Source organism: Schistocerca piceifrons, chromosome 1, assembly GCF_021461385.2.
Source record: "Schistocerca piceifrons isolate TAMUIC-IGC-003096 chromosome 1, iqSchPice1.1, whole genome shotgun sequence".
NCBI lineage: Eukaryota > Metazoa > Arthropoda > Insecta > Orthoptera > Acrididae > Schistocerca > Schistocerca piceifrons.
The window spans coordinates 423,953,702-423,966,635 of record NC_060138.1 but is presented as its reverse complement, the minus strand read 5'-3'; the positions used below and the strand labels follow the sequence as shown (position 1 = coordinate 423,966,635).

At 42.6% G+C, this 12,934-nt stretch overlaps 1 protein-coding gene across 1 annotated transcript in view; it reads left to right on the top strand.

Moving 5' to 3' along the window:
* Positions 1–1,961: 1,961 nt before the first annotated feature.
* LOC124732586 (leucine-rich repeat and immunoglobulin-like domain containing-NOGO receptor-interacting protein 4) overlaps positions 1,962–12,934 on the top strand; it is a 48,389-nt gene continuing 37,416 nt past the window's right edge. The window contains exon 1 of the mRNA XM_047248521.1: positions 1,962–2,115. Coding sequence (XP_047104477.1) covers positions 1,962–2,115 — 154 coding nt within the window. The remainder of the gene's footprint in view (positions 2,116–12,934) is intronic.

Genomic DNA, 12,934 nt, shown 5'->3' with positions numbered 1-12,934 from the left:
AATACGGACAATTTTATTCCAATTTCCTCTGCAGCGTTTTCCTTAAACCACCCCATAACTGGGGTATTCCTGTCATGAAGAGTTGATCCCCGTCTCTTCCATACTTAGAACCGATATATTCACAAGTGATCGGAATGTTCGTTCGGAGAAACTATGTTTAATAGTCTCAGTTAGTCTGACGTCTTGTTGCACCCCCCTCCTCGCGTGACGCTGCTTTCTGATATTTTCGGTCGTTCAGTCGTATTAATGACAAAAGTAAAAAATAAATAAAAATTAAAAAAACGAAAAAAAAACAAATAAATAAACGATGTTCATTGTACCTCTACTCCACAGTCCCTACGCTTTCCTTGGTTCCTGGAGGATGGGAACGGGACATGGTGGCGAGGCCTCGGGTTGCGACCCCTGCCCACCTTGCCCCCACCCCTACGTTTGGGCGTCTGGAAGGTTCCCTTCACAAAAAAATTAAAAAAAATAAAAAAATAAAAAAAAGTGTTCACCGCATGAATTTAACTTGTAGAAGGTCGTAGGTTCAAACCCCTTCAAATGCACTATTTTTTTATTTCCTAACCTAATCAACAGACAATTCCGTTAATTGGTTTAAATGCAATTTTTTTTATTGCTAATACTTTGCGTGTCATTTTCATCATTGTACTGATTTTTTTATTTGCTCTTACTTTCCTTCCTATATTTTTTTGTTCGCTTGGAATCTGCCTGTGTTGCTTATAATCTGTAACCAACTGACAACAAGGACTGCTCATTGGTTCGTGACGCTGCAACTTTGTAGCCAGTGTGAGGATAGTTTTAAGTAATCAAATACAGCGAGAAATTATAGTTTGCTTTTAGCGCTGAAACTGAAATATTTATTTCATGAGTTTGCTCGTAAAGGTAACCTTTATCGCCGCGAAAAAACGATTATAATTTTAGTTCTGTCGCTCCATATCACTATGTTGAGGTTACGTTACTCTGAGTTTCAATTCAGGGCTACAAAACGCATCGCCCCCCGCAGTTCAGTTATTGGTCACTAAAATCAGCAGTCGACAGAGCGTATCGCATTCCCGTCATACCTCGCGGCGGCCGCTTCCAACACTGCTCCGCGTTACGTATTAACTGTATTCGTGAAGTGAGCCGCCGTGTTTGTGTGTCGCCTATAACCGAGCGATAACCACCAGCCGAATGGCAACACCGTAGCGGCAAGTGACACACTTCAATTGTCAAACAATTTTAATCCGTTTTATTGCAAGTTCTCGTGAAGTCAAGTAAGGAAGAAGATCCAAAGCAGTTTCGCATCATTTTGTATTTCCAGGGATGTTGCAGTCCGTTACGTCCAGACTAAAGTGCCGGTGATAATACGCTAAGAACAGACAGGTTGTTACTTCGTACAGCCGACTTTATTCTCAAGAAAGAGAAGCAAGAATAGTGGGACCATCGCCTGCCGCAGTGGCAGGAAGAAGTCGGGGGAAGAGGTCCCAGGCCGACGGAGAGCGGTTTATGCCCGTCTCTATACGGAATTCGATCGTATTGTGTCGGGAGTCTGTTTATTTTATGTCCCCTATAAAAACGTGCACTCCTCCGCGGCTATCGAGCGCCCCCCCCCCCCCCCCACTCCATTCTCCGGAGCTTATTTCGCCCTTCAGTTGTTTCTCCAATCTCTCGACGGTGCTGCCACCGCGCCATCTCCCAATTTAAATTCATGCTGAATGTCATATCCCGCGCCGGCGGCTGGCGCAATCTGGTTCCCAGACATAAAACAAGGCCGCGTACGTGTCCTGCTGCTGCGCGCCGCAGCACAGAGCTGCCGGCTCCGGGTTCCTTATTATGCCGGGAGATGTTTCGGTTCGTTACAGGGCGCTATTTGATCTGGGACCGGCGCAAGCCGGCGCGAAGGACGGAGACGAAGACGAAGCTGCCAATACCACGGCTTTTGGTGTTGCAGGAGCCCATGATCGCTGCGACGCCGTGGAATGGAGGATGAGCAGACAACACGGCGGTGGTGGGGCGACGCGCGCCCCCAGGGCGCCGCCCACGCCGGGTCCCCGCGGCCCGCCTCCTTAAATCATGGGTCACAGCAGCAGAGCCCGGTATCAACGCCCAGTGACGCCCGTGGTGCGCGCTTCGGTAAGTCCGCCTGTCTACAGTTTACTGTGTAACAGAGTCGTGCGTTGATAGAAACCGATACGACATGTATAATTCCACAATTCGGCTGATGATATACTTCCCAAACAATGAGGTAGATAATCACTACTGCAGCAGCAACTGCAGTAATTTCATTATTTCCCGCGTAAGTCAAATCAAGAATGTGCTAGCCTTGGTAATACTGCTCATTCAGTTTCTCCGCAGGGTAGATTTGTGAGTGAATGCACGATGAAAATCGTTGTAGTATAAAAAACTTTCTATGCATGGCCATAGTACTAACCGAAACTGAAACTCTCTTCTGTCCTGTCTTCTCTTCTCGTGCTTGAAAAACGTCATATTACCACCCTGAGCTGCTGGTAAAATACTTTATTTATACAGTGAGTTTCAGCCGTTTGTCCATGATTAGATTTCTATTTACCAAACAAAATTATACATAAGTAACATTACAGACTTAAAATGCCACAAATCTGTTAACTGATGTAAGTGTTAACATCAACACATACGTAATGAAATATCACTTACATAAAAGTAGTCACAGCATCATGTTAGACGAAATATAAAATCATGCATGTGATAAAAGCAGCAACAATACACTGAAAATAAAAGTGTACCATAACACAGTGATGGATTCATTACGGAAGCCACGTAACATAAAGACGTCAATAGTTCACAATGGTACGGTCATCATATCATAATATTAATTACGTCGTCAATCTACAAAAAACTGTGCTACGGAGTGTACACATTCGTGTTAGGACTGTAATAGTGTTAACGGCGTGAACAGATTCATGCCACGCAGAATACTTATCAGCTAATCACTGTTTATTTATACAGCCGAAGATAATCATAGAGGTCTACATACGTCGATAGTAACTAGAATCTTACGTATCCTAAGCTGTGGGTCATCTGCCACGATACATGTGTCCTGTGTGTAGCATCTAATAGCAATCTGCGCGCGTTATAGTCACAGTTGCGGTGACAGAAAACAAAATGCTTAGAAGTAATAGCTTACATGTATTTACAGGCACTAGAGTGATACGATTTAATCTCACTTTCATCTGTACACTGCTTTCAGCGTACGGTAACTACTATGGGACAGGCCGTACACATAGATACAATGCACGCCTAGCCATTGTCTAAATATATACAGTGTAACTAAATGAAGGCAGTTTGTTGATTGCCATACGCGTTTCGCTTCTTTTATTTGGGAAGCGTCATCAGTGGCCTGAATTACATGTTTCATTTTATACATGCAATAAACGTATTATGTGGTAGATATAACATGCTGCTATATTACATTTTTTCGTGTTTTTCTCTTGTTTTTTAGGTTCTAAGCAACTTTTGTAGCACAAGTTCATTACTGTGTAAAACACCGAACGATGCATTCACAGTACGGACCTTGTGCTACAAATGTTGCTCCTAACGTAAAAAACAAGAGAAAAACAAGACAAAATGTAATATAGCAGCATGTTATATCTACCACATAATACGATTATTGTACGTATAAAAGGAAACATGTATTTGAGGCCACTGATGACGCTTTCGAAATAAAAGAAGCGAAACGCGAATGGCAATAAACGAACTGCCTTCATTTAGTTGCATAGACGGTACATACCTCCACGAATTTAGAGCAACTAAGAGAAAGACGGAAAACAGAAAAAATGACGATATACAGTGTAACAGAAGTAACAACTACAGTTTCATGGACACATAATAATATCAGCGTCTGAGCGACTTCCTCACCTTCATAGATAATTCGCAAGCCACTGCATGGTGCGTGGTGATGGGCACCTTGTACCACTATTAGTCGCTTCGTTTCCTGTTCCACTCGCAAATAGAGCGAGGGAAAAACGACTGCCTATAATCCTCCGCACGAACCCTAATTTCTTTTCTTCTTTGACGGCAGTAGAATCGTTCCGCAGTCAGCTTCAAACGCTGGTTCTCTAAATTTTGTCAACAGTGTTCCTCGAAAAGAAAGTCGCCTTCGTTCCAGGGATTCTCGTTTCAGTTCCAAAGCACCTCCTTAATTCTTGCGTGTTGATCAATCCCACCGGTAACAAATCTAGCAGCCCCTTGTGGACTGCTTTGATGTCTTCCTTTAATCAGAAGTGGTGGGGATCCCAAACACTCCAGCAGTACTAAAAAGTAGATCGCAGTGGTGATCTATACGCGGTCTCCTTCACAGATCACCCGTACTTTCCTACAATTCTCGCAATAAACCGAAATCAACCGCTCGCTTGTCCTATTACTATAGTCCTTTCATTCTCGTTCTATTTCATACCGCTTGGCAACGATACGTCTAGATATTTAACAGACGCGATTGTGAGAGGCAGCGCAATACTAATGCTGTGTTCAAATACGAGTAATATGAGATTGTTTTTATAGTCATCTGCATTAACATTTTTCTGCATTACATTTTTCTACATTTCGAGCTACGTGTCATTTATCACGCGAACTATAAATTTTGTCTGTCATCGTGTATCCTCGTATAGTCAGTAACCAAGTAGACCTTCCCGTACATCACATCATCATCGGCAAACAGCCAAAGATTGCTGCTCACAGTCAGATCATTTATGTATACAGTGGTCCTATCACACTCCCTGGGGCACTCCTGAAGATATCCTTGTTTCTGTATGTTTATTGCCCTCGTCTTTCCCTGTTGAGTCTGGAAAGACAATTTAAGAAAATTGAGCGGGAAGTAAATTGCGTCTCATTCAGCACCACAACGGTGAGTACAAAACTTTGTTATTTACAGAATATAGTTTTTCACTTTTTTGTTTTTCGGCTTACTTGCCAGTTCACATTTGTTTCATCGTCTTCCTCTACCGTCGTCGTCAAAAGCAGTGTAGTACACATGACGCTAAAAAGCACATTGTGGTACACGACTATCACGTTGAAACACTTCAGCGACCGCCTTGTACAAATAAGGCCATTAGTTTATACAGGAAACAACAATGTGCTGCACTATACTAGTCTACTGCACTTTATATACTACGCCAATGTATCGAGTTCTAGAATGTGTCGTTTAGCGTTACGAATGGCGATTAGACATTTTTGGTTTATGACAACGGCACATTTCCACCACATCGCGAGAATTAGTTACGAAGACTACTGGTGAACTTCAGGTGTCACCTAAAGAAGTTCATTAAGAACAATCCAGGCTGCGGCTTAATAAATGCTCCTGGACTACAGTTATGGTGGTTCTTATTAACATTTAATTTACTATTAATCTGCACATTTTGGTTCTTGCATTTAAAAATAGAAAGGGCATTCCAAGTACCTTATTTCACGTTTTGGAAACAAACTGCTACAAGCTTGTGCTCCGTCTCTAATGACCTCGTTGTCGATGGGACGTTAAACACTAATCTCCTCCTCCTCCTCCCGAGTTCGAGTCTCGGTCGGGCACGCAGTTTTAATCTGCCAGGAAGTTTCGAAATAAAAATTAATTTTCTCCGTAAATAGATCTGACTTTCTCACTGTTGAAACAGTTGTCATTAAAAGGTGCATATCTAATTACTTTCTTATTGTGTCATAGTGGAGGCTTTTTCTCTGCCGATTTAATGTATAACGTAAATATCTTATTGTTTCTGGATATTTCGTGTCACTTACGGGGAAATACAACCTTGCAATGTGCCACAAAAACGAAGCAAACAACGAACTGAAGATTGAAAAGACACAAAAGCATGAAATCCATGACTATAACATGAGTGAGCTTGGCGAGAGTTGGTTAACTGCGATATTGTTGTGCTGTGTTGCTCAGAAATACGATATAAAGTTCCTTCGGACATTCATGACAACAGTTAAACTGTCTCCTCTGTACAAGAATACTAATGACTATCGAGTGCACTTTGTACACACGTGGCTCACGACGTATGGACGTTTGAGTGAAACCATGAGTCGTTCTCGGAAAGCCTGATGGTAAGGAGACTGCTCGCGATAAGCGGAAAACCGGGGCTGCCGCCATTTCTTTATACATCTTATGTTTGTCCATATTTACGACTGCGAGTACATTTGATGAAAGAGTTGGTTAAGTTCCGATGTTACCAGACGACGCCACAGACACGTCTATCCGCGCATGCGCAGTATGCGGCACAATCAATATTCTAGAACACACTCGCCACAATCAATTGCTCATTTACGTCACAGACTCACTTGCGACGCGGTTTGCGGCTGATTTACACGATGGCACGTGGGGCGCGTCCACCACGATCAGTCGATTTTGACCAGAAAGTCGCTCGTGCTAAAAGGGCTTTAGAGGAGCAACTTTCTCGACAAAATAGACTGATCGTTGAGGGTATGCGTTATGTGCCAGCGTGTAAATCAGCCGCGAGCCGCGTCGCGAGACGGTCAGCTATGTAAATGAGCAATTGTTTGTACTGAATATGATGTTTTAGTTCCTATGAGGAACAATCCGCAGGTTACAAACAAGAGATGGAGTCTTCTTCTGTTAATATAGGAAATTAACCAGTTATCGCTTCGTTGCGTCATAGCAATGGATTATGTGTCTACATTTCATTGTTACCTTTGTTTTAACTGCGTGCCCGACCGAGACTCGAACTCGGGAGGAGGAGGAGGAGATTAGTGTTTAACGTCCCATCGACAACGAGGTCATTAGAGACGGAGCACAAGCTCGAGTTAGGGAAGGATGGGGAAGGAAATCGGCCGTGCCCTTTCAAAGGTCGAACTCGGGACCTTTGCCTTTCGCGGACCAGTGCTCTACCTTGCAGAACTGCAAGATTCGCAGGAGAGCTTCTGTAAAGTTTGGAGGGTAGGAGACGAGGTACTGGCAGAAGTAAAGCTGTGAGTACCGGGCGTGAGTCGTGCTTCGGTAGCTCAGTTGGTAGAGCACTTGCCTGCGAAAGGCAAAGGTCCCGAGTTCGAGTCTCGGTCGGGCACGCAGTTTTAATCTGCCAGGAAGTTTCATATCAGTGCACACTCCGCTGCAGAGTGAAAATCTCATTCTGGAAACATCCCCCAGGCTGTGGCTAAGCCATGTCTCTGCAATATCCTATCTTTCAGGAGTGCTAGTTCTGCAAGGTTCGCAGGAGAGCTTCTGTAAAGTTTGGAGGGTAGGAGACGAGGTACTGGCAAAAGTAAAGCTGTGAGTACCGGGCGTCAGTCGTGCTTCGGTAGCTCAGTTGGTAGAGCACTTGCCCGCGAAAGGCAAAGGTCCCGAGTTCGAGTCTCGGTCGGGCACGTAGTTTTAATCTGCCAGGAAGTTTCATATCAGCGCACACTCCGCTGCAGAGTGAAAATCTCATTCTGGAATTTTTATCTCATTTGGCAATTAAAAAGATAAAGTAAAAAGGTGCTTCTTACTGCCTCCAGAGTAATGTTTTATGTGTCTGTGAGTATTTATTTTCCCGCAGGGTCAATCTAGATGTTTTGAAATGTTCCCTATCCTTTCGGCTCAGTTAACACCTATGAACAAACCAGATCACTACAGGCACTGAGCAACTATAAAAACAATGCGAAATTATACTTTACGTAAATCAGAGTATCATTATTCGAACTCTCTTAGATAGGAAGCGCTTGTCTGTTTAAAGAGCCAGAGACTAGGAAACACAGACAAGCATGGAATTATGTAGAATGCAAATCTCAGCAGAGAAAGAATGTAACTAATGTACGTAGCTCGGTTTTGAGTTGTGGTAATTCGGGCTAGTTGTATAAAAGAATGCATAAATAAAATTTAAACTACAAAGCCAACATGGGTTAAACTAAAATAGTAGATAGCAAAAATGAACCTTACATTGAGCCACAAGTACGAAATAAATTATATATAAACAGCATATACAATGTTCATAAATTGCCAACAGGACTCAAACCCTATAGACAGGAACTACACAACTAGTTCCGAACAACTGTGGCACAAACAATTTTAGCAATATAAGATAACCAAGCTGTAATTAGTAAACTGTTTAAATAAAGCCCAGGTTATCTCAGATCTAATACAATCTAACACACATAGTTTAAAGAACCATAAAGCACGGAGATTAGCTCTGAATAACTGTTCGTACAATCTACACACTAAGATACCCTCCAGATATGTGCAATAAGGGGCGATGGCTACGGCTCACTAATCCCACTTTGTCCGTGAATTCTGTAGACACAAATAGCAGACGAAGCTCCAAGGCCGTCTTCCACCATTTCTGAGTGCATACTTTGGATGAAATCATAAGCATTCAATGATTTCTGCCATTGTGTCGTCAGAGGTTCGATCATCATTTCTAACTCATCTTGTTACGAACCCTTCCAAGAATGCTACGAGGTGTGCAACCGTTCAAGGCAAAGCAGACAGGGTGAGTCGAGAAGTCATTAATAAATAGGAAAACAAGTGACAGCTTCAGTATCTTTTGATGAACAATAAACTGCTGCTCCATCAATATTTCGATGTACCTAAAAATTCAACCTCGAATTAAAATATCGAAATAATTACAGGAAGCAAAGAAAACTTGTAATAATACTTCCCTACATACAGAGAAAACGAAATCTGTAAACAGATTTCGGTTGCCGTCAATTGGAGTGGAATTAATAATTTGTTCATTGTGGCCGCGACTGTTAAGATTCAAGTTTAAACGTAGTGTCTTCTCGGTCTTGAGGTGCACACGAATATAACGGCGGAAGCTGCACCATGTTAGAAAACATATGCGTCAAAAACGAAGTGGCCAGTTCTATAGGCCAGCAGACGACAGCTAGCCACTTGATCACCCAGCAAGTTGACACCAGCCGTAGGCCCGCTAGAATGAGGGACCGGCCAGCTAACAAACCGCCGCTCCGTGACATTCTGCAACGCCTCTCTGGAAGGTCCTCCAGTTGCCGTCTCGCACGGGAACGCATCTTATCTATAGGTACGCTTCGCCATTCTGCGGTAAAGTTTATCGGTCGCTACTTCGGACCAAATCAAGTAATGACGCTCGGATTCCATTGCCGTTTCGGTTTGGCGCTCGCAAGATACTACGGGAGAGCAGCAGTGCCAGCAAACGCTCTTTTGTTGCCTATACCTAATTCTCGCGGATGAGTATTCACTCTCTGAACAATTCTCGTATTAAACTTGTGTAGTTATAATCAATACTTCTTCTGTAGGTCGTTCTGTGATTATTTTTATATCAGGGAGGCTAACCTCGATTAAGTTTACCACGTTCTGTTATGACTGGCAATTAGCAATTTTTCACAAACACAACTTTTATTTAGGTAAATTTACAAAGTTGACGACTGACCAGCAAAAGAAAGCTAACAATAGAAATGCCATTAAAAGTCTCCTAATTGAGGAAAACAAAAGTTTTCTAAATTTCCACAGAGGTTCGTGGTAGCACATACACACTAGTAAAAGTGAAATTCAAAGACGAAGACGTAATCTTCAGCGGTCGAAGTCCACGAGGTCGGCCTCCGGAGTGAACTGAACTTCGGCGCTGGTTCTAGCCCCTAAATAGCTGTCTGCAGCCAATCAGGTTGTAACGCCGGAAATGCATATCCTCCTATTTCCATCTATTGTACTATTATTTTTTTTCCTTGTTTTGTTACCTCAAGATATGACATTTCTGTCTCTTTATATATTGTAATTGCTTTACTGTTTATATATATATATTTATGCATTTATGTCGATGTATAATTGGTTTGTTTCGTAAATATTATTTGTATTTTTACGCTGGGTCTTGCCTAGGGAAAACTGCTATCGAACGATTACATCGATAGGTCGTGTGAAGACTCAAAGTGTGTAGGATCTTTGGTAGGGTTAACTCTGCCGCGTGAAGCGCGGGCAGAACGGTGAGAGTCTGGCGGGGAGTGGCGAGTGGAGCAGGTGTGTTGTGTGACGCTCCCGCGAGTTGCCGCGCTTTCGGGGTTTGGCAGCATGTAATTGCGCTCGACTCGCGATGATAGTTTCTGACATGGTGTCGCGGACGGGAAGCATTAGCTGGCGCACATCAAGAGCCCGTTTCGCCTGGTGACCGTGTCGAGAAGAAGGCGCGCCAACATCCAGCTTCTGCAACAGCGACGGCCGACAATGAGTGACTGTCGCCACCTCCTCGATCGACGGCTTCAAACCTTCAATCAACCAACAAGGAAGACTAAAAGCACGTAAAGTTTCAGAACTGTATGGCAGACCTCAGCTTTTCAAATTGTTCCATTTGCCTCGCAAAATTACAGCAACTTAGCATGAACCTTTGTTGCTCATTGTCCCAATTGCATTGCCAAGCAGGGTCCCTTCCTTTTTCGAAATGAACCCGAGTGTCGTTGAAATTCAAACGCCAGCATTAAAATAATATAATTAGATTTCACTGCTTTAATTTCAAAGTTCAGTAGCTGGCTACAATATTTAGGTTACACGAGCACAAATTTAGAGTGCGAGTTTTGTTAGCATATTTTAGCTTACCTGTGACTGCAGCTCAGCTTGGTACGTACTAAATTTTACTATTGTTAATAGTTCAGAATCATTTAATTCAAGTTCAGAGTTAAATCTCTTGTTTCTAAATTGCGTAGAGTCAAGTTGCTTTTGAAATGATTGTTGAGGTAGTCCAAGACTAACCGTATTTTACTGGATTTCGATGTGCTTCAGAAAGAAAGCTCACTATTAACTTCAGTCACTAAATTAACTTTCGATTTTCCGGTTTTATTAATTCTTTTGCTAAATTAAGTCAGAGTGTAGCGAAATTTATTACTTCTGACAAACTTTCAGTTTTCACACTACACGTGTCAACCTTCAGTTGCCACGCTTCTAGTGTTAATTATATGTGTAATAACCTTTCTTTTTCGGTTACTATAGTAATTGTCCTTAGGACTGGCGACCGTGATTTCCCCCAAATCTCAAATATCTAATTACCGCTAGTTAATTGTTAACGTAACGGCCGCACATTTACTTTCTTTATTAACTTTACCCCTTTTCAAAATTAATTTCCACCAGTTTCATTTGCATTTTTCCTTTCATTTAGATGTAACCCTTTCCTCCCTCTTTACCGATAGATTAACTTCGGTGACGATTGCTTTTCCCAAATTTCCATTAGGTACACGCGGTTTAATTTTTCACTGTCATTAAGGTCGATAAGTGAGGGGGAGGTTACACGTGGCGACCGTGACAGGACAATCTTCATATTTGAGGTTGTTCTGGACACGAATTTTGCATTGTGCAAATCTCGTAACAAAGTACTGGTTACGAAATGGTCGATACGTCAGCGAGAATATTCGTGTGAGGAATCCTAATTAGAGTTGAGATTTTGCATTTATATTGAAAATTATTAAAATGAGTGAAGGCAACAATTACCAAAATTTGGTAGACTTAGATACGGAACAATCGGTCGAACAGTGGGAAACGCGCACAGCGGTACCCATTGTTCCGGGGCAGGCGGCTAGCATGAAAGATGCGACCGCCGAAACGCAACAAAGAGCAGAAATGGTATTCCAGACTTTAGAAAATGTTTCGGAATCGGAAGTGAAAATCAAATCTGAATCCCTTGATGACGAATACGGGGGGACAATGAAAGAGGAAGCCGCTACGGAAGTAAAACCGGTGGTTTCCGGGAATTTAACTGAATTATTGAATGTTTTGATTAACGAAATCAAGACTCAATCGGCAGAAATTAAAGATCAGGCTGCCAAGCAAGAAGCTCAGGCTGCCGAGCAAGCAGCTCAGGCTGCCAAGCAAGTAGCTCAGTCTGAAAAAATTGAACGAATGCTAGACAATCAGAACAAAGCTATTAATGTTGTTAACAACAATGTTGAAGTTGTTAACACAAAAGTTGATAAAATCAAAGCCGATATTGTCGTGATTAATACCGAAATCGGTAACCTTAAACAGGAAATGATAGGCGTTCAGGCGGAAATTGCGAGCATAAATACTCGTTTTGATTCCGAAATTAGCAGAATCGAGAAAAGTGTAGGAGACGCAGTTGCTCCGATCATCGAGAATAAGGTGACGGAACAAATTCAATTAGTGAGAAAAGAGGATCAACAGAAGGTGGAAACTTTAAAGGCTTTAGTATCCGAAGTAGATACCAAAGTGACGAAGCAGGCTAACACCTGCGAAGAGAAAAAGAGGGAAGTGGAAACGCTTGCGACAACCACTTGCCAAGTAATTACGAGAGTGTCGGAATTAGAAAAGAAACTTGACGAAAAACAGAGCTATGTCCCAATCTGTGCACATAGTTCGGAATTGTTGACGAAGGAGGAGCGGTTCGACCCCTTGAAAAAAGGCGGTATACACGCGACGGATTTCATTAAAAATTGTGAAAGAGTTTTACCCAGATCATGGACTAATGAGAGAAAAATTAATGCGGTTATTGATGTGTTGGCTGGTGATGCCAAGCGTTGGGGCTTAAACCGTAACATTACGAACCTGACTTTTGACGAGTTTAAAAAATTGTTTCTGGCTGAATACTGGTCAGAGCAAAAACAGCAAAGTGTCTGGCGCGAATTTGTCGTATCGAGGCCTTTCGATGCGAATTCGTGCGGCTCGATGAGGGAGTTTTGTGAGGGCTGGATCCGCAAGTTGGAATATTTGCGTGATCGCCGCACGGAATCCGAAATAGTCTGGGAACTCTACAAAAAGCTTCCAGATGATACAAAACGCTACGTAGGAAGCAATTACAGGACAATAAATGATTTCCTGGAAAGAGTGGAGGACGAGGACAATTGGCGCAATAATCGCGACAGTGGTAGAGGCCGTGGTAACAACAACGGGTACCACAGCAACCACACCAACGATAACCATGGGAATAATGCATACCGCAACCATGGCAGCAATAACAATAATGGTTCGGACCGTAATAACAATCGGTACAATGCAAATAATAACCGGAATGACGGAAAC